The following is a 20,661-nucleotide window of genomic DNA, read 5'->3' as shown; positions in this document are numbered from 1 at the left end:
CTCCTTCCCATCCTCTCATCAATGCCAAGTGTGATTCCGAGTCCATCTCCTTTACCCAGGCCATCTAGTCATTTGACCGTCATGCTCCTCATTGGGCTGCGGAACCCTTCTCGGAGGTCTTTGTACTCCTCCACGGCCTTGACCACGACACCGTGCGCCTGCTCACTGTCCACGCCAACGCCGACCAGAACGATAGCGCCAACGACGCCTTCTACGCCCTTGACGAAGACGGGGTATCCGCCCCCTTCAATGGTATATTTCGACCACTCATCCCCGCTCATAGCATTGTGCTCCGCGAACCTCTTGTAATCGCCCTCAAACTGGCAGCTCATGAACCAAGTCGAATGGCCCCATCTCAAGACGGTATTGCGCTTCCTCTCCGTCCACTTCTCGTGATCGGGCATTATGCCAGGCAGGCTGGGCGAGTGGAACAGCGTCTGATTCGCAGACGAGATGTGGATAAGCGCGGGGCATTCGGCGGTTCTCAGCGCGTTTCGGAGGATATTGCCAATGACCCAAGCATGTTCGCAGGTAAAATGGTTGAAGGTGAAGCTCTTTTCCTCTTTGGCCAGTTCCGTCAGGTCGCGCGTTGGTGCTGGGAGCGTGCTGAGCATCTTGTTGGTTGCTTGCGTGTTCGAGTGGGACATGGCGGGCGGGTGGTGGGCGGTTGGCTATAGGTAGGGGATCTTCACATATAGCGCTTGTGTATTATGTATAGGCAAATTATGAGATCTGGCAAATAGGGGATGACGCGTCAATGGCGCGACTGGCGGAAGTCGAAACAGAAACACCGCGGACACCGCGGATGGGGCAACCACGCCGTTAGTCGGGTCGTGCCGCTGTCTAGCTCCACCTCGAAACAAGGCTGGACTGCGCGCGTCGCGTATTCATTCCTTCCTGCACTCCGCGCTCCGCTTACGGTTTGTCACGACGCTTGGATATCATGCCATCTGGCTGTTTGGAACATTTCAATCGTTACGCGGACATGTCTCATTCTGGTCCAGGTATGAGACGCTGATTACATGTCCATTACGTCTCTACGCCGTCACCTTGGATAATCCTTTGTCCCCTTGGCAAATTAGTAGGATTCAAGTCCTGACCCCCCTTACAGTAAAGTAAAGGAAAGGAGGTGCACACGCATCCATCGGTAACATCTCCACGAAACCAGCGTTTCCATTCAGCATCCGTCAATCAATATCTACGTCTCCACTTTCTCCCCAATCCATCCCCTCATAATCTTCCAACCTACCCTTCGTAACCTCAACCAGCCACCTCCTCATTCTCTCCAAAGAAAGCCAATCATCATCTTCCTCTACGGTATCAACCCAGACCTTCTTCTCCCGCGACCAGTACGGAGTACCGTGCTTCCCATCGATTACGCTACCAGTGGGTTGCGCACTGTCGAAATCGCCCACGACGTAGCGTGTTGGAGTCGCATCATACTGAGCCTCAGGGTACGTTAGAAAAATGTTCTGGGGTTTGATATCCCCGTGGACGATACCCAGACAGTGCAGGTGCTGTATCCCAGAAGCAATAGCGCCCAGACAGTCTCGCACGTGTATAGTGTAACCGCGCTGGACTGCTTCCCAGAGGTCGCAATCGTATTTGTCGAAGACCAGATTTAGGACGCGCTCTCCTTCCATGGGCACTTCGACAGGAGACCCACGGTACTTAAACCGAAGCACACGACTTGTTTGCACACCGTGATATCTACAGATGTGCTTATGACGGTTTACGCGAAGTTTCTCGCACATCTCAATCTCGCGTGCAGTCGTCTTAGCCACAAAGTCTGGGTAACGGGTGTTGCGAATGCGCCGGTGGCCCGCTTGCAGAACGGCATGATGCTTCTTGTAATGCTCCTTCGTTTCGCAGCCTTGGACTTCCCAAATGCGCGTGTATTCAGGCTTGCACCGCGGGTAGAAATTGGCTGGGTTGACTTGCTCAGGGGGCAAAGTGTTCTCACGGTCTATCCAGGTTGAAGGGTCGGCACGTTCAATGTCCCGGTCGGATAGGATGCCTTTCTTGATTGCATGGTATAGTTTTCCGTCTTTGTGGGCTAGCACCCAGGTTTCGGACAAAAAGTCCTGGGATACAACGCGATGGTCTACGATCTGCATTGAGGGCGTTGGTAGGTCGTCTTTGCTGACGCCTGTGAATCCGGCAATGTACTTGAACATAATGATCTGGCCAGGGTATTTGATCCGGATAGTTCATCGAGGGATCTTTGGTTGAATGCGAGCACCAACAGATATCTTCCAGCAAAGTCGATGGGCTCTTGTGTTGTTGAAGAACAGAGTTGAAATACGAGGTACAGCTCAGTCTTTCACTGTAAAGATACAGCATAACCAAGTGAGCAAGAGGGGCATACTGGAAACTGTAATGGAGCGACTGCAATGTGCAAAAGCGCCAGCTCCTCACAGAGTGAATCAGTGCATCATAGTGCCAACTGGAACATGCCATCGTGGTCTCAAAGCCTTCACAGCGCAACCCTTCACTACATAGACAAACAGGCCAGACACCTTTCCCTCCACCGTTCTACCAAACATCTTGCGTCCAACATCTTCCATCGTTTCACTCAGGGCACCCCATTATGGCGCCTCAGGCCGCTGCCCGCAGCAACGACCTCGTCCTCCAAAAATCACGCATCTCCGGCCCAACCAAACGGGCCCTCTTCCGCTCAAAAAAGTACCCAGGCTTATGGTACGCCGAAACCCAAATCCCAGATGACGACAGCACGGCCGATCCCAACCCATATACCTGGGACATCCCCCCACGCAAAATTAACCTCTCAAACGCGCGACCCACGTACAAAAAAGGCGCCATGACCTCCGCCAAATACGCAACAAAAGGCCATCTCTACGCCAAACAAATGGACTACCTGCGCTACTATCGAGAACTCTTCGGGCACCCCTACTGGATCAAAGACATCATGACGCGGGAGATAGCAAACTGTGAAGTGCTACGCAAGAACCCGCATCCGAATATCTGCCGGTACGTAGGCGTGAACTACGGCATGGATCAAGGTATCACAGCGCTGCTATTCCGGCGCTACGATACCACGTTGTGGGATCTAATAGTCGAGTCTCGGGTCTTTGATGCAGAGAAATGTATACAGAGTATACGAGAAGGGATCCAGCATATCCATTCACTGGGGTACGTGCACTGCGACATCAAGCCGCCGAACATCTTCGTTGACACGCGGACGCAGAGTTTCGTAGTCGGCGATTTCGACTCCATGCAGAAGCAAGGCGCGTCGCTGAAGTATAAATGCGGTACGGATGGGTGGGCGCTGGATGGAGCGGGGACGAGTGGGTATACGGTGAATGTAGAGCAGGATTGGTTTGGGTTTGACATGGTGAGTGCGTGGGTGAGGGAGAAGGGGAACGGGAAGCCAGTCCAAGGAGGGGAGTATGCTAGGACGGATGATATTCTGGCGAGGGCGAAGAGGGCGTATGAAGTCAAGCGGCAGGCGGAGAGGTTGAGGAAGCAGACGGAGGATTTGAAGAGGAAGGCAGAGAAGGTGAGGAGGCAGGAGGAGGTTAAGAGGTCGGTCAAGGAGAAGGCGGATGCGGTGCGTAAAGTGCAGGCTGCGAGGAAGGTTCTCGTGACGGAGAAGGCGAAGATTATACCGAAGGCGGATGCTTTGGAGAAGATTGAGGCGGCGAAGAAAGCGGTCGGGGTGAAACCCACTTATGCCAATGTGGTAGCGAAACGCGATCCCGAGCCAACAAAGAAACCGCAAGTGCCGAAGAAACTGAGGGTACAGCCGTCGTCGTAAATGTCAACCTCACCGATCCGCGTTGTTCAAGTAAAAGCTTAACACCATAGAGCATAGGTTGGCGTCAGATCACCTACTTTGCCTACTTTCATCTTGCTGTAGGCTGCAGACCTGTCCCGATTTGTCCTCGTATGAGGTGGATCGATCAGAAGAGCAAGATGTGACGAGTCGCAAAAGAACGGGTATCAATTAACCTATGCGTACGCCATGAGATGCTTAGTCCTTTTCTCCATCATGCAAACTATACATACAATCCTCCCCCCCCAATATCTTTCTTGCCCACGCATTGAGCCCACGCAGGGAGAATCTCCAGTCTGCTCCCCAATTCAACCCCAAACCTAATCACTATCACTGCCATAATCCACCAACGGCCCCGCAACAGGCGCAGGCCGCTTATTCGACGGCGTAGCCTTGAAGCCCTTGAGCGCCGCTAGTGTAGAGCCCGATAGGATGCCATTAGCCTGCTGTTGCGCAGCTGAGTTCTCATCTTGCTGGTACTGTAGTGCAGCAGCGCTGTCCTCCTGGTATGCCGACTCTCCACTCTCAATCATCATGCGCTCGCCCATGCCACCGGATTCGAGCTGCTTGGCTGCTTCCCACTCGCTCTTCTCCTTCGCGTACCACACGTCATCTGGTGCTTCGTAGCCCTGTAGTCCAAAGCTACCTTCCACCTTTCTGCGCTTCTTGCTGTCGGGGTCTCTGCCTTCGAGTTCAGCGACGTAGGCTGCAGGGAGCGCTTTTCGGATCGCCTCGGCGGCTTGTTCTTCGATGCGGCGGGCTTCGCGCTTTGCGGCTTGTGGGTTGGGGTCAACGGTTGCCCAGCGGACGTTTAGGATTTCGTTATTGTCGAAGGATTGGTGGGCCATTGCTTCCTTGGCGAATTGGGAGTTGGCTTCGTTGGTGTAGGTGACGAAGGCTACGCCGCGCGCTGTTAGGACACGCGTTCGCTCGATCTCGCCCCATTCTTGCATGTGTCGCGATACGATCTCTTCGATGTCGTCTGTGGGGTGTATGCGCCCGATGTATAGCGTTCGGTTCTGTCGTTGGAAGGTTCCTACACCGCCCATGTCGTCTCGGTAGTCGGCATGCTTGTCGCGCCCAAAGCAGTCGACGTTGCTCGGGAAGAGGTCGGTGACGGTCGGCAGGCGGTGGAGGTACTCACAGTCCACACCCTTTGGGCAGATGCCACGCGCAAAGAAGAGGCAGAAGTAGGATCCGGGTGTCTTGTCGGCTTTGGTGTATCCGCTGTCCTTGGCGATGTTGCAGCGTCCCTGCGCAGCAGTCTTAGAGAGGTATTTGTCCTCCCTGTCGCCGCCAGACCACTTGTTGTACCAGACGTTGTAGATGTTACCCGTCTGCGCGACTTCTTGAGGCTTTATCGTAGCAGGATCGACCTGTGGACGCGCCGGTCTCCGCTTGCGACGGATGATCTTCTTAACTTTTTTGCCCTCGGCATTGGTCGTGATGATCGTCTGTTCGGTCGTCGGTACGAGCTCAGTCGATGTAGCGGTTTCGAGAGATGTATCGGTCGCGAGCGACGTTTGCGTGGGTTGTTGTACTTCGGTCATGGCTGTGGTGTTGGTGTCGTGGTGAGAGTATGATGTCGCGACGGAACTTTCGACATGCGACAGGCGCTAGCGCAGCTGGCGATCTCGCACGTGACCAAGGAGTTCCTCTGCCTCAGGTTCCCATTGGGTGACCACGATATCGGACTTTAACAGACCGAATCATATGCGGAGCCTCAATGGTTGCCATATTATTACTAGTTCTTCCTTTACAAGCAGACCCACCACTCCCTGCTCATCTACACGCACCCCTCCCGAAGTCCTCTTCATTCCACACCCTCACTTACTCGTAGTACTACTCATCTTAATCCCCCCATCAATCTCCAGCACAGCCCCATTAACATACCTCGCGCCCTCTCCAAACAAGAACGCCACCACATCCGCCACCTCCTCCGGCTCACCCAGCCTCTCAAGCGCATTCCCATTCCTCATCCTCTCCACCGCCTCCCCACCCTTCACAATCCCCGCATTCGACGGCGTATCAATATACCCCGGTGCAACGCAATTCACCCTAATGCCCCTCGGCCCAAACTCCAGCGCATGCGACTTCGTCATGCCAATAAGCCCAAACTTCGTGGTGCAGTACACAGACTGGAGCGCCGAACCACGAATCCCTGATATGCTGCTTACATTGACAATAGCAGAACCGCGTTCCAGATGCGGCAGGCACGCTTTTGTAACGAGGAACACGCCTTTGAGATTGGTGTTGACGAGTTTATCCCAGTATTCCTCGTCCGTGTCTTCGAGCTTCAGGCTCGTGGGGTTGACGCCGGCGCAGTTGAAGACGTAGTCGAGGCGGCCTAGCCCTTTTATCGTGCTGTCGACGAATTCTTGGACTTGGGATGAGGAGGCTACGTCGACTTTGCGGAGGTGGGTTGGTGTTGTGCAGGAGGTGGCTACGGCGCTGAGGGCGGGGAAGTTGAGGTCGCAGAGGGCGAGGGAGGCGCCGAGGGAGGAGAGTTTGAGGGCTGTTGCGCGGCTGGGGGACGGTTAGCATGATGGGTTTACTGGGGTAGATGGGTTAAGGTGGGAAGATGTGAGATGGAGAAGTACCCGATACCGCTCGCTGCGCCTGTGATCAGGACGACCTTGTCTTGGAACTCTTTCGTCATGTTAGGTAGGAGGAGTGTGGAAGGTTAGTTAAGATTTCAAGGCGGACAGAGAGTAGGCAATAGACCGCAGCTGCGCATGTAAACAAGTCTAGCAGGCATGACGATGAGTTCGGTCGTGATGTTTGTTTGGTTAAAGGGTGGGGTAACATCTGGAAGTGGGATGTCATAGGCATGACTCGCGTACCTACGGGTTCTTGCATTATCGGAGACTCCACCTCATGCACGACTTCCAGGCTTCCCCTGGGTTTCGCGCTTGAATCTGAAGGTTCTTCTCGCGAGTAACCTTTGCTTCATACGCGGAGAAGGCCTTCATACTGGGCATAACTAGCAGTGCACCTCCCCCGACAATAGTGTAGCAATTCAAATTCGGAAGATACTGCAATAGAAAACTTGAACGCTCAGTCCCTTATAAATGCACGAGAATAAGCCCTCGTAGCCCTTAGCATGTCCTCGAAGAAAGCGGACAAGGGGCGAGGCAGCTACAGCAAAAGCATCCACCATCGACCCTCATCTTCCCTACCTGCCATCTTCTAGGACGCTCAATCCCATCTATAAATGCGATCCAACCTCGTATATTCATTTCTCATCCAATCATTTCAACTTTCAGTCCAGATCGTCGAATCCAAAACACCGTGCAATGCAATCCTGAGCCCCGAATTTCACAGAGAACAATACCATGCAATCCAAATGCGAGTATACACGTACCCTAGGCACGCCGGGACGATATAGCACTCATTTTGACTGTTGTTGGTTCGTCGCGGACCCCTCGGTTACATTGGCGTGCGACTTGTGCTCGTTCTTCGGAGATCCTTCGGTTCTTTTGGAGCGCGATCTTGACCTTTCGCCACCTCGATCCAGGTTCTCTCTTTCGTTATTCGAATGCCCGTCCTTATCTCGTCGTTCGGCGGCTTGTGGATGAAGGCCACCCATCTCTTGCTGGCTGGCGCCCTCATCTTCCTGATTCCCACTCTTCTTCCTTTGGTTCTTGCTCTTGTCTTCCTGCCCAGTATCTGAGCTACCATTCGGCCGGTTGTCATGTTTTGAACCACCACCGCCGTTGAGCACTAACCCACGAACTTTCTTGACCAGATCGTCGACCTTGAATGGCTTGGAGATGACGTCGTCCATACCGGCTGCGCGCATGCTGTTAGTCTGCGCTTCCCGTACGTTTGCAGAGACACCGAGAATGTGGCTATACCCAGCCTTGCCCTCATCCTGTAGTTGTCTGATCTCTTGCGTCGCCGCATTGCCATCTTTGATTGGCATCTCCTGGTCCATAAGTATGCAGTCGAAGTAATTGCGATCATTGGGGCCGTTGTCCGCCAATTGTCCGCGCTCGGCGACTGCGTCGATGGCTTCCTGTCCGTTGTTCGCAGTAAACACTTGGAAACCACGGGATTGGAGCTGCCGCCGCAGCACTTTCTGGTTGATGAGGTTGTCTTCCACGAGAAGAAGGGTATGTGTGTCTTCGTTGCGCTGGTCGCTCTGGGATCTCGTAATCTCTTTAGCATCGTCCTCCTGGCGTGACGTCTCACCTCTCCTTAGGTCGGGTAGTTTCCTTTCCATGTGTGGCTTTTGTGTTCTGATATCCTCGGTGGCCTTCTCCGTCTCTTTGTAGCGCGAATCTTCGTTTGAGTTCGGATGCGACTCTGGATGATTCTCTACTGGTGGATGCTTGAGTGAAGGATCGACATCCTCAGTATCCACACCGCCATGACTTGCGAGCGTTTTCGCTTCAGGACGCTCATTCTTCCGTTCTTTGATGCTTGAGAGATTCGAGTTTGCACGACTAATGGGTGGACGAGACGGCCGCGATCCGGACTCTCCTGGGCGAGAGGAAGCGTTTGAGGTTTCAGAGTTGCTTCGAGATTGTGTCGGCCGCCCCTCACTATTTTCGCCGACCGCGCGACGGACTTTGAAGAAGAACCCGAATGTTGAACCTTCTCCTTCCTTCGAACTCACGCCAATGTCTCCACCGTGCAATGTGCATACTGAGCATAGATTAGCTAATGGCGTATGAAGCAGGGGCATTGACTCACATTTGCGGGATATGAACAGACCAAGACCTGAGCCGCCATATCTCTCCTGAGTCTTGGGTGTCGCTTGTCTGTCATGTGGTGAGCTTAGCATTTTTGATGAGTTTGAGAGCGCACAACGTACCTAAATCGCTCGAACAGTTTGGCCTGGCCCTCTTTGCTAATGCCTATACCAGTATCTTTGACGGCCACCATCAAGTACATGGCAGCCCCGGCGCCCCATTCCGATGTCATTGTGGAATCAAGGTGGAAAGCCTCTTTCTCTTCACTGAAATAGATGACGTTTGGGGGGTAAGACGTAGGTCGCTTGACGGATGCACCCATACACACAGTGATGTTTCTGTCGCCATTCTTCTTGGAAGTAAATTTGATAGCGTTGGTTATCAAGTTGACCAGTACTAAAGACGTCAGCGTGGCTTGGGAAGATAGCACAAGTTATTTACCTTGCTTCATGCGGTTCAGATCGGCGACAACATGGTCCACTTTCTGTTCCTCATATGAGACGTCCATGGCATAGTGGAACTTGATGTTCTTGGCTTTGAACTCGGAATGGAAAACTCGGAGTGCTTGGGAGAACTCCCATTTGGGTCTTGTTGCTATGGTATTTCAGTAAGATGGTCATACGTTATGACTATGGAGAAACTCACGTCGGGGTACTAAGGACAACATCATAGAGTCGAGCTTGGAAAAAGATAGAATGTCGTCTACAAGAGTGTTCTGGTGTGAGACGCAAAGCAGTATAGTGTCGGCAGCGTCCAAGATATCGGCCACTTGGTCGTGGATGTCGTCGTGTTGCGCCCCAATTTCTTTAGTAATCTCTCTCACTTCTTCAGCTAAATGCAGGACGGCAGAAAGAGGATTTCGAATCTCATGGGAAACCATGTCAATAAACCTCTCCTGTTGCTCCTTGCGCTCTTTGGCATCATTGGCAGCTTTCTCTTGGGTCAATTGGGCATGTTTGATATCGGTGATGTCGATAACGGCGCTAATAAAACCGGCATCAGCCTCCTCACTCAGAGGCTTGAGCAAGAAAAGTCTCCACTGCTCTCCCTTGGACTTCATTTCCTCAGGCTCAGCGACATCGCATCTAAACTCTATCTGCAGCTCTGTGCGGCTTTCGAATGCCTTGCGGTATGCAGTCATAACGTCTTCGTAGTCGTCGGGGTGAATGCTCTCAGGCCACGATCGAAACTCGTTGTTGCCCTTGTTCGTGGTCAGCTTGAAGAAGCCGTCGTTCACGAAGATGGCTTCGGCGTCCTTGTCGAGAATGGCCAGGCCATTGGGCAGCAGCTCGGCGAAGCGCTGGAACATGTTGGTCTGCATGGAATCTGCCTGCTCGGTTTTACTGTTGTGCTTGCCTTTCTGTTGAGACTCATTGTCCTTGACTCGTCTCCCTGGATTTTGGCGCGAGAATTTATCGATACCCTCGATGGGCATGTAGCGGTCTACAGGTCGGTTCTCGAGCAGCTGGGCCAATACGCCCTGTCGTGTGCCGCTCTCGTCTAAGATAGTACTGAGGAGAAGCTGGGTTTCATGGTCTTCGGCGAAGTCCTTGAGGAAATACCTAGCGGCTAGAAGGGTCAGTTGGCTAGATGCGGGAAACATGGTCGTAGCTGATGCTTACCCACCTTGACCGTTCGCCCTCTCAGCACCGTTCGTAGCGTGCCGAGCGCCTCATGGCCGTAGCTGTCGCGCGCGAGGGTGGCCTGGCCATCAAGACCACCCCGTGCCTTCTCCCAGGCGAGGTTGTGTATAACTATCAGGTCCTGGCCCCAGAAGATGGCGCTGCAGTGGGGCATGGGCAGCACGCACGTGTGGACGAGACATGTTAATGCAACGGGCCACGACTCGCGCGAGCCGATGGTTGTTTTAGTCCTGGGCGGTTGTCAGTACGGGCCCAGCAGGAGCGCATGCATCTTGGCCGTCTTCTCACCAGTCCTTGCGCCGCAGGTTCTCCGCATTCAGATCGAACACTGGCAGACCCGTCGCAGACAGCTTGTCAAGGTTCTCCATGGCGCAGGTGCAGGCGAGCGCGCTCGGCTTGTCTCAAAGCGAAAGCAGGTGGTAGGAAGAAGTGCTGGGAGAAGGAAGATCCGCGTGACGTCATACCACACCCCACGAGCGCGTGCCTGTCAAGAGGCGACCTGAGACCCGGGACGGCGAAATTCTCGCGGGCATCCAGGGCTGGGGCGAGGAACAGGACATATGAGTACGAGAGTCTACGCGGTCTAGGCCGGCAGATCATACTGGTTTTCGATCTCTGCAGCGCTGGTTGCACACGCTGGGTGATTAGCTGGTTATCATCGCCGATTGGGTCGTCCAGCCTAGCTTGACTCGGATTTCAAGGCACGTCACTTGCCCCGTAATAGATTTTTGACATTCAGACGCCAGTTTAGTGTTGCGAGCTATGCCCTACGACATCTCGACGCCACACCTAGCCTCGCTTCTTTCTCTGAACAGCTGAACAAGGCATCATGCGGACAAGTCACAACCGTAACGTTAAACAGCACGACTCCAGGCTGAAGAACCAAGTGATGAACGAGTGGTATAGATAAACTCAAAAGACAATGGCCCGCCATCACGACCCTGTAGTGAGCCCCATAGTACCGCAGAGTACCCCCGAGTACCTCCGTCGAAATGCCGCCAAGTCATAGAGACTTAGCAATACCCCTCACCCCATCTGCACTCAATCAGAATTGCGCGATGCCATCCCTCTCGCAGCCTGACAAGAACTGGTTCCAGTCCATCACCAGTCGACGACCTGCCCAAGTGCTCGTGCTGAACTTGCCGTCTCCATTGGCATGACCTGCACCACCCGTACTGTTGTCGGCCTGACCATCGAGACCATACTCGTGCTCTTCACTCTGCGCCATTCCTGCATCGTCGTTATCAACCTCGTTCTCCACCTCGGGTATGACCTCCTCGACTTGTCGGAATAGCCGCTTTGCAGCTGCCGCCTCGCCTACATTCGCGCCTCCGCATCCAAACCCACAGATGCGCCGGCCGCAAGGACGCCAGAATCTGTATTCAGCGACCTGGGGTTCAGAAAGCGGGCAGACGCCGAGCAGACCTGAATCGACGCTGCGATTAGATGTGTAGAAGAGCATGGTACCGGAGGGATCAATGGGCGACGTTGCCTCCGACTCCACGCCGTTGGCAATAGCAAAAGAAGGCGATGCCGGCTGACGGTGGGAAGCTGACGAGAAAGAGCGAATAGATGAAGGAGGAGACGCTGGGTATGCGTTGTGATTGCGAGCGCTGGGATGGACTTCGAGTTCAAGCCTTAGGTCCTGCATGGACTTTGGCGATAGGTCTTGGTGACCTTGCTTTCCGGCGAACTTCTTCAGCATGGTCGTACGCGGAGATACACATCGTGATGGACTGGCAGGAGGACTCGCGAGACCGGTAATTACTTGCGAGGATGCTGATGGAGTGCGGCATCCGTTACGCATCTGCTGAGGACCCAAGAGTACATTGTCGATGAGACCCATCTGTGACGCATGCTGAGCATATCCATGAGGCTCGCAACGAAGGGAAGGCCAGCACGTGGCTGAGCCGTCGATGCTCATCGGGCTCACTGTACGCACTGCAGGGCTCATAGCGCGAGGTGTTGCAGCTCTGTTTCCAGCGTCAGATGCAGGCGAAGGGTAAGCCTCCTTTGCTGGCAGGGTAGGGGACAAGGGCGTGGGGAATCCAGGATACTTTCTTCCAACATCCGTCAGAAGTGACAGTTGTGGCTTCATTGCCCTAGGCTGAGGCAGAGCAGCGCTCATTGTACCCATGTTGTAAACAGGACTATTGCCGCCGTACCGGGGTGGGCTCACAAAGCCATTCGCCGAACCATCGAGCGAGCCCAGCCATGAAGGAAGTCGATCATGCTCGTCTGCTGGCATGTGCTGAAAACAGCTGTTTGTGAAGAAGCTTGTGGGACTTGTGGGACTATTGGTATTGCTGGAGCTCGAAGACCCTTCGCCCGTGATACGACGTAGAGCCAGAGCTGTGAGTGGGTTCATCGGCTCCGCTCGGGCGAACCGAGCATCGTCGCAAGACCACAGTCCGCCGTACTGTTGCCACGGAAAGTTTCGTAGGAAATAGTCTTCTGGATACACGTCGTATCCGAGGGTGCGTGCACGGAAGAAGACGTACACGAAGCGGCACTCGGGGAATTGACGAAGTACCTAGAAGAGCAACGTTCAGTAGATGTCATAGAAACGGACTGTGCTATTATATGCAAGGGTCAGGTTTGAGGATGGATGCTCATACATCCCAAGCGGGAAACAAAGGCGGTGATGCAGTGAGCCTGAGCAAAGTCAGCATGCGACAAACGCTTATCGACTAATGAACATACATCAGAATTTCGTAAGCAGCGTATTTCTTAAGCTTCCCAGCTCCGCGACGATATGCGTACAGAACCTCGGGTCGAGCTGTCCTGATGCTTTTCCGACCAAGCAGCTTATGCATCGCAGGACTCGTGAGATACATGGGATCGAAGACGACCAGATTGCATGAGCCGTCAAAGCGGCGCTCAAAACCGACAATGCTGATCGAGTGTCCTGGTTGCTGAAGGTAGATAGGCGGTAGAAGAGTCTTGGAGACATTGGATCCGTCGCTGGCAGCCGCTCGCGCAAAATATCGTTCCATGGCAGCGAGGAGAAGCTCGTGAGCCGCAATGGCGCGATCTTTATTGTCGCTGAACTGCTCGACAGCGCAGTTGATTTCTGAGTTGAGGAAAAAGGCTTGAGCCTGCTACATATTAGCAGAGAACAGTTGAAGGTGAGTAAGATGTTACCTCTGGTGTGCCGATGTACTTTCTGGTATCACGTATACCACCAGTCTGGACACGGCCGATTGAGTTGATGCCTTTATCCCAAGCATCTTCAATGTGATCTTGCATCTTCAGGATAGTCGGCACCCGTCCTGGGAATTCTTCGTAGCCTTGAGCCTTGGCCCCTTGGATGTAGGACAGCAGCATTTGTATGTTCCGGTAACCGCAAAAGCCGCCTTCGCTTGGCGTTTTACCGACGTGGAGTGTCGATGGATGACAGTAATATGCTTCCTTCACGGTCCGATCAAGAGCAGATAGTTGCGCAAGGATGGGAATGATGCCCGGCGTCTCGTTCTGCACCTGATCATGCTTGATGAGGCGGCCATCTCGGCCGATGCGGTTGACGGCAGTGATCTTGGGGCCGGCATCCAGCTGATCGTGCAGCCACCTAGGCATTCGATTCTCCCAAGCGTAGGGTCCCAGTTCGGATTTCTGCGGAGATTAGCTAGGCCCTGCCAAAAGGACGATCAACTTACACCTAGCCGAGCACTTTTGATCGGTGGCTTGACGGACTTGTCGGGTTTCGCAAAAGGATTGAAGCCTAGAATACTCCTTCCGATGGTACTCTTCTCGCTCTCATCGATGTCGCGCCGATGCCGATGTGGGTGCTTCTTCGATTTGCGGCCGTGAGCATCAGTCCTCTTCAAAGCATCTGACAAGTCTGTGCTGAAACTTCGCTCGGATGTTGTGGTCCTTGCCTGACTCGCATGGGAACGACGAGATGAGGTCGAGCCTTGCATAGTAGCGGATGAATGATGAGAATGATACTTTCCTGTAGTCTCGTCAAATGATAAAGTTTCTGCGTTGTGGTATTCGAGATGGTCGTTGAAGTCGGAGAGAGGAACGACTTCACCACAGTTGGGGTCAGGGCACACTGTAGTGCTTTCCTCCTCTTCCGAGTCGTCGGAGGAAGGCGCGTCCTCAGTGTCGTGGCGGAGCGAGGAAGGCCTGAGGGGCAACGAAGGGGGTAACGGTTCTGGGTCGTCTTCTATCACGAAAGGAGAGTTCTCGGTATGCACTTGCTCAAAGTGTAGTTGGAGAATGTAGTCATCTTTCTGAAGCACGGTGAAGTCACACATGGGACACTCCAGAAGCTCCATCTTGCTCGTCATCGCTGTGCAGGTGATACCCTGCGTGTGAAGGCGTCCAGCACTTTCCTGCCCCAGGGATGTATGGTGAGTGACAATTTGGGGTGACACGTTGTTCACGTGTCTGGAAACCGTCACCTCGTGCGTATACGGCTGACTATGTTGTGGCAGTCGCTGTAGGCTTCCGTGGCTTAGCATGACGAACGCGGTTCAGACGCAGACGAAACAGCAACCCACAAGTTTGGTAGACTGCACACATACTGGAGACTCGCTTATGAGGTAAAGGCGTTGTTTGCAAGGAAACGATGGCGTTGGCGGTGAAGATTAAGCCGGGGTGGACGTGAAGAAGGTGCGACGCTCGTGGATAGCCGGAAGAGGAACACAAACAAACACGTCAAGACGCGTGACGCGATATCAGTTGCAGGCTTGAACTTAGCATGCGAGTTCAATGCAAGCTATGTCCATGGTACATCGGTGTGAAGATGATGGGTGTGGCTAACAAGTGGGTCGCAGCGAGGCGGTCAGCCGCGCATGACATTGGCGGTTGGATTGGCATGGCTGCTGCATCTTCACAGCTTTTCAAGCGCGTAGTATATGAAGACTGACACATAATGGAGATTAGCAATGGTTGTTATAGGTGAAGTGTCACGCTGCGTACAAGTGATGGGTATTCAAACGGTCAAGTCGCCTACGTCATTAATCCGCCAAGACTTCAAGGATAGCATCTGCGGCGGGTCTTGCGATGTCCACAGACCTTCTTCCCAATGCTGCTCCGGACCCCGCGCGCACGTCGGATTGCCTGGGACAACGCGAATCGCACGCAATGGCGAAGAATACCGCTGCGATGCTGTTCTTCAGCCAACTCGGTGGATCCGCCATGGTTCCAAGAGCTGCGCACCGAAATGTTGAAGCGAGACGCCATACACCTTCCTGAGTTCATCGCCACTCCGCACGAATTCAAGCTGTCGCAAAGCATCACGGGTTTCTTACCTCAAGAATGGTGCTATGCCCCCGGTGTGCGTAGTCGCATGGTGCCGTTTGGTCATCACTTGATATGGTTCAATCCCGCGGTGCGGACAACCGAATTACTCCCAGATGGAACAGACGCGTCGCAGAGCCCGGGCGGGCCGTGGGTTCGGCGCATGTGGGCTGGCGGCTCGATACAAGTACGACCCGACGAGTATTACGACCGTAACCGCGGCTTTAGAGTCGACTTTCCCATGTCTGGGACGGAGCACATAAAGCATGTCCGACTGCACGGAGAAGGCGACACTGCCAAGATCTTTGTCACGATCGAGCGGCGTTTTGCACGGGTGGACATCGTAGGGAGAGCGTACAACGCGAAGCATGGCAAATTGGGAAAGAATGGAGGTAAAAAACTAAAGACTTATCTCGAGCAGCAGTTGCGAGACGGCGACGATTGGGGCGACGCCATCGTGAAGGAGGAGCGTAACCTGGTCTTTTTCAAGGAGCGCCCCGCTGCCGAATTGGAGGCAGTCAAGGCTGGGCAGATGGCCACCGTGAAGTATCTGCAGCGTGCGTACTCTGACAACCCTCCCGACTATCTACTGACTCTATGTAGCGCCTGGGAAGCCAGACTTCTCCCACGCCCTCACTCCCGATCGCGCCCTTCTTTTCCGCTTCTCTGCTCTTACCTTCAACGCCCATCGCATACACCTCGATCCCGAGTACGCTCGTAACGTCGAAGGCCACCGCAACCTGCTAGTTCACGGTCCTCTTTCCCTGCTCCTCATGTTGAAAACCATAAGCCATTACGTGTATGCACAGACCGGGGGAAAGCATGATCTCGAGTCGATTGAATATCGCAATCTAGCGCCGCTGTACTGCGACGAGGAGATGCGTATATGCGGCTTGGAGAAGAAGAAATTGCAACATGGCAGTATATACGATGTATGGATTGAGGGGCCGACTGGAGGTGTTGCCGTCAAGGGCACTGTTTACACCACAGTAAAGAATACCAAGCCGAAACCGCTGGGACCCGGCTCTAGGAGGCCAGACATTACAGCACTCAATGCTGCCGCCAAGAAGACGCCAAAAGCGCAAGAGCCTACCACGACTCCTGAGTCCTCGACGGGTTCTGAGCCTGTATCTCAGCCCCAAGGTGAGACTCCAAACAACTCCACTCCCAGTAAGACTACCTCTCAACCATCATCTAGAGAAGTAAACCCACCAACCGCACAAACGACAAGCCGAGCGCCCCGTCGCAAGCGCGCCTCCAACACCACAGCCTACAACTTCATTTCCCTCCCTCCCAGCAAAGCACCGTCTGCTCGCGTCGTCGACTCGTACAAGCCAGTAAAACCGACGATATCGATACGTTCGAGGGAAATCATACGACGCGCTCGTCGGCGTGCCCCGAAGGAGATTCACGTCAAGCCTATACCGCTGGTTCGCAGGTTCGATGCGACACCGTATACCCCGGACCCGGTTCGCACGGCTTCGAGACACAGCAGATATTTGAGGGAGGGTGCCAGGAAGATCGAGAAGCCCAGTGTCCGCTTTGTTGCGGAGCAGCTGTCGGAGCGTGCGGCGCTGAGGAAGAGGATTGGCTTTAGATATGTGCATCACTGAGGTCTTCAGTGGATGCCCGCTTTGAACTTAGACATGTGTGATTAGGTGTATATAACACGGTTTATTCCACCCCCTTCCTGTAATACGGGCTTTTCTCTACAATGAAGAACACGCGTTCGAACTCATTACCGATCTAGTTCACTGATCAAGTCGTGTTATGTTCCTCGACGTACATGCTAGCTTTATCACCAATGCATCAAATTGTCGCTCTCGTACATGCTGGATCCGACTCACGCATTGGTAAGACGAGTCAGTATGCCGCATCTGCCTGTGGACAGGCCAAATATCAGGCGAATGAATCTTGAAATCAGGAACGCCAATCCATGGGTATCTTCCTCCGTGTATCCTTACGCCATGCCATGGTACCCAGATAAGATTACAAAACGTCAGCGTGAGCTTCCCAACCCTAACGCCAATGGCGAGTCCGAAAGAAGAAAAGAAAAAGAAAAAGCCTGCAGAGCTGACAGCCAGATTTGAGAGGAAGGAAACAAGGTCGGTTGGACGCGCGGTGGGATACAAGGCGCATGATGTGCGCTGGTGCTTTTGATGCCGCCAATACCGTCGAGCTCACGCCAACCTAAGAAAAAGCTGAACAGCCTGGAGCCTACATTGGCGCTGGGTCACAGCCTTTGCAAGGCTTTGGCTTAATGTAGCCTGCAGACCTGTTTAGTTTTTTTCTTGTATGAGGTGAGCTCACTGTGAGAATGGTCTACGATTCGAGCTGTTCTTGCGGAGTAATGTCGTTGGTGCTGATTGATGCTTCTCGCGATCGGAAGAGGTTGACGATCGACTCCAGGAGCGCTTAAGGGATGATGGCGTTGGCGATTGAGGCGATAAGTGTGCGCTAGATTCAGCCGCGTTGTTGGACTCGTTGTATCTCTTGAACAGTCCGACTAGCTCCGTGTAGTGGTAATTCATGTCCTGCTCATCCGCGTCGTCTAGATCGTGGTATCCTTCGGTGCGACAAGATACAAACGATTCGGAACAACGTAGTGTCAGAAACAAAGATGTAGACTAGAAACTTTTCATTTGCTAGTTGAGGAGAAGCTTCTTCGGCCCTAAACTCCATTTTCTTTTTCCATGAACGCCAACAAAGAGCAACCCGCTATCCTACATACATGAGGCAAAAGTTGATAATCAAGCATGATACGAAAGATCCTTTCGGCGGGCTTACGACCAACACTTGAGCCTGTCTTGGGAACTACTCCGACATGAAAAGCCCTGCAAAATCTACCACCGTCGATGTACTAAACGTCATCCTCATTTGCGACTATGTCATCCTCGTCGCAGTCGCTGCCATCATCATCAATCTGATTGCCATGTGTGATAGTCCTCCACTTTTGTGAGAAGTTTTGCCCGCGCTCTGGGATGCCGACGACTGGCATGGATACCAGTGCAGCCTTGATCCTGGAATCTATAGCTTTGGTGTCGCTGCTTACGTTCGTCATGGTATAGTGCGAAACACCAGCCGTCCATGTGCAGCAAGGGCGACCGAGTGCCATACAGTTCGTACACACGCTACTGTTTTTCTCGTCCTGAACGCAACTCTTGTTGGGAAGAACGCCCATTTTGAAGGCCCCGTTGATGTCCATGAGTGTACATCCATCACAATTCTTTCGGGCGCTGCTACCCTCTGGAAAACCATAGACACCTCCCACTCGGCCGAATCCATACTTCGGTTGCCGCATAAGGGTTCTCATCTCGTGGTCAGACCTTGCACGACCAGAGATCATAACGATGTCGTTCTTCTGATCCCGAAATCTAATGATCTGGTTCATGAAGTCGTACTCGTTCTGCAGGGCAAAACACGCACCGCCTAACCTAGGTATCCAGCCGTGGGTATGGTTTGGTGTAGAGTTCGTAAGCCATTGGAGGAAGGATATGGCCCCGCTGTATGTTGGTAATGATCCTGGCACCTGATCATCGGCGAATTTAGTGAAGATGTTCGTGCGATGGATATAAGTGAAACGCCACTTTCCGGAGCCCAGCGGATACTCCCATTCGAGACGGCACGCAAATGAGTTTGCCTGTCCCCAGTTCTCGAAGGGACCAATATCGGAAAGCCTCGCCCACGCATGCGGGTGGGGTGTTCCGTCTTTTCGAACTTCAAAAACAACTTCGACGTGAGATCCGGAAGGGGGATGCGTTTGCGCGGTCTTTTTGGCGATATTCCATTGAAAGTTGATAACGCTCTTCGGCTTTCCGTTCTTGTACTCTACCCGGCACAGCGCACTTCTCACTAACACACCGGGCTGTGATGTATGATGACCAGTACGTCGATAGTAGGCCATAGGAATGACCGATCCTGTCTTTCCGTCTTTGATGTTCACATCAGTTCGAATAAAAAGGAATCTGTCGTACGAGGACACATATTCAGACAAAGGGGAGCTGTAATTGGCTCCAAACTGTACACCGCATGACTCCGGTCCACGACTAATGAAGCCCTGCCACCCAGTCGTACGAAACACTGCCTCGGCGATGTCTGTGAAGTATTTGGCCGTTTGTACGGATCGCAAGGTTCCAAGAGTTGCTCTAGATGGATCAGCTACATTTGGCTTGTAAGTCTCCAGCAGACAGATGAATATTTGTTCGGTAAGAAAGAACATTCCATCTTCTGCTGTCTTGGCGAGAATGCAGAGTGCAATCATTACAAGAGTTTGGGAGTTTCGTGTCATTTCTCCATAACTTGAAGCAGTGTAGTTGTGGCCGTGATTGCGGTTGGCAAAATCATTGGTCTTACCAACGTAGGCATAGGTGGCCTTTGGCGTCCATAACTTTACGTTATTGTTGGTAAGATGCAGTCTCAGATAGGCACCAGCTTCATTGGAAGAAGTGCGGTCGCGTATCTGATACTTGGCGGCTCTGATCAGATCCACACCTTTGAATGGCTTGTTGCTGGCGAGAATATTATAAAGACCGGCTTTTTTGATACCATCGATGATGACCCTGGTGAGTGCTGAGATGCCATGTCTGTCGATGAGGTCCGTGATTTTGCCAGAATCGAAGGGTGGAGGTGAATGACGAAAGGCCGTTATGAGACGAGCGATGGTCTTCCCCAAGACGGTTGAGTCAGGCAGAGACGAAGGTGTCCACAGCTGGTTGGTGCTTATCGCCCCTGATGTCTGTAGATCCAAGTTCCAATTCTCAATGTCATCCTCCCACGGCGGACCGACGTCAATGTATTGGTGAGGGACCCAGCGGTTACCAAAGCCGTCACCCTCAGTGACGCCCTGGATGAAGATCTTGGCGAAGCCCTTGCCGTTATCGCCCATGTATTGTCCTTGCATTCCTTGCTCGTACTGAATCGATTGACTGACGAACTTGGTGTTGATACGGAAGGCATGTATCGCTGAAGCTTGGAGATGAGGAGCAATACCCACGAAGCCTCCACTGGCCCAATTGGTTGACGCTACGGCAGCGGCAAGCACGTTGTCAGAGATGCCTTCTGGAACCCAGGCCATGGCGGAGGTGTTTCGAGCGTCCTGCTCGATGTTAGATCTCGGTAGTATTAGGGGAAACAATGTGACTTACCTGGAGTTGGTATAGTGGACCGTTACTGCATACCCGAAGCGAGAGGGAAAGAAAGCCTATTCAGCAATGCGTCAGCTTGGAGAGTGTCAATATACCTCGATACGCTGGGGACTTACTTAAGAGCCACGTCCAAT

The 20,661-nt window shown here is 53.1% G+C and overlaps 9 protein-coding genes across 9 annotated transcripts; 2 read left to right on the top strand and 7 right to left on the bottom strand.

Annotated features, from left to right (window-relative positions):
- Positions 1-68: 68 nt before the first annotated feature.
- J4E90_002837 (uncharacterized protein) lies at positions 69-647 on the bottom strand (the record flags this gene model as incomplete). The annotated part of the gene is made up of 1 exon (XM_051432413.1): positions 69-647. One exon carries the CDS (start codon positions 645-647, stop codon positions 69-71), a length of 579 nt encoding a protein of 192 aa, XP_051293835.1.
- Positions 648-1,187: 540 nt separating this feature from the next.
- Positions 1,188-2,177, bottom strand: J4E90_002836 (uncharacterized protein; the record flags this gene model as incomplete). The annotated part of the gene is made up of 2 exons (XM_051432412.1): positions 1,188-2,142; positions 2,170-2,177. The coding sequence occupies 2 exons, from the start codon at positions 2,175-2,177 to the stop codon at positions 1,188-1,190; spliced, it is 963 nt and encodes a 320-aa protein (XP_051293834.1).
- A 413-nt stretch (positions 2,178-2,590) lies between these two features.
- On the top strand, positions 2,591-3,778 carry J4E90_002835 (uncharacterized protein; the record flags this gene model as incomplete). The annotated part of the gene is made up of 1 exon (XM_051432411.1): positions 2,591-3,778. One exon carries the CDS (start codon positions 2,591-2,593, stop codon positions 3,776-3,778), a length of 1,188 nt encoding a protein of 395 aa, XP_051293833.1.
- Positions 3,779-4,116: 338 nt separating this feature from the next.
- CWC2 (Pre-mRNA-splicing factor) lies at positions 4,117-5,346 on the bottom strand (the record flags this gene model as incomplete). The annotated part of the gene is made up of 1 exon (XM_051432410.1): positions 4,117-5,346. The coding sequence occupies one exon, from the start codon at positions 5,344-5,346 to the stop codon at positions 4,117-4,119; it is 1,230 nt and encodes a 409-aa protein (XP_051293832.1).
- Positions 5,347-5,622: 276 nt separating this feature from the next.
- J4E90_002833 (uncharacterized protein) lies at positions 5,623-6,455 on the bottom strand (the record flags this gene model as incomplete). Its single annotated transcript, XM_051432409.1, has 2 exons — positions 5,623-6,322; positions 6,397-6,455. 2 exons carry the CDS (start codon positions 6,453-6,455, stop codon positions 5,623-5,625), a joined length of 759 nt encoding a protein of 252 aa, XP_051293831.1.
- Positions 6,456-7,187: 732 nt separating this feature from the next.
- Positions 7,188-10,504, bottom strand: J4E90_002832 (uncharacterized protein; the record flags this gene model as incomplete). The annotated part of the gene is made up of 7 exons (XM_051432408.1): positions 7,188-8,446; positions 8,495-8,562; positions 8,616-8,889; positions 8,935-9,087; positions 9,139-10,062; positions 10,116-10,366; positions 10,425-10,504. The coding sequence occupies 7 exons, from the start codon at positions 10,502-10,504 to the stop codon at positions 7,188-7,190; spliced, it is 3,009 nt and encodes a 1,002-aa protein (XP_051293830.1).
- A 677-nt stretch (positions 10,505-11,181) lies between these two features.
- Positions 11,182-14,428, bottom strand: J4E90_002831 (uncharacterized protein; the record flags this gene model as incomplete). Its single annotated transcript, XM_051432407.1, has 7 exons — positions 11,182-11,982; positions 12,079-12,196; positions 12,557-12,669; positions 12,755-12,791; positions 12,840-13,234; positions 13,281-13,748; positions 13,793-14,428. 7 exons carry the CDS (start codon positions 14,426-14,428, stop codon positions 11,182-11,184), a joined length of 2,568 nt encoding a protein of 855 aa, XP_051293829.1.
- Positions 14,429-15,168: 740 nt separating this feature from the next.
- Positions 15,169-16,996, top strand: J4E90_002830 (uncharacterized protein; the record flags this gene model as incomplete). Its single annotated transcript, XM_051432406.1, has 2 exons — positions 15,169-15,940; positions 15,987-16,996. The coding sequence occupies 2 exons, from the start codon at positions 15,169-15,171 to the stop codon at positions 16,994-16,996; spliced, it is 1,782 nt and encodes a 593-aa protein (XP_051293828.1).
- A 1,247-nt stretch (positions 16,997-18,243) lies between these two features.
- J4E90_002829 (uncharacterized protein) lies at positions 18,244-20,457 on the bottom strand (the record flags this gene model as incomplete). Its single annotated transcript, XM_051432405.1, has 2 exons — positions 18,244-18,410; positions 18,627-20,457. 2 exons carry the CDS (start codon positions 20,455-20,457, stop codon positions 18,244-18,246), a joined length of 1,998 nt encoding a protein of 665 aa, XP_051293827.1.
- Between the last annotated feature and the right edge of the window lie 204 nt (positions 20,458-20,661).

This window comes from Alternaria incomplexa, assembly GCF_024043165.1.
Source record: "Alternaria incomplexa strain BMP 0042 chromosome Unknown scaffold_3, whole genome shotgun sequence".
Classification (NCBI taxonomy): Eukaryota; Fungi; Ascomycota; class Dothideomycetes; order Pleosporales; family Pleosporaceae; genus Alternaria; species Alternaria incomplexa.
Note: the sequence above shows the minus strand (reverse complement) of the source record. Positions and strands in the feature narration are given on the sequence as shown.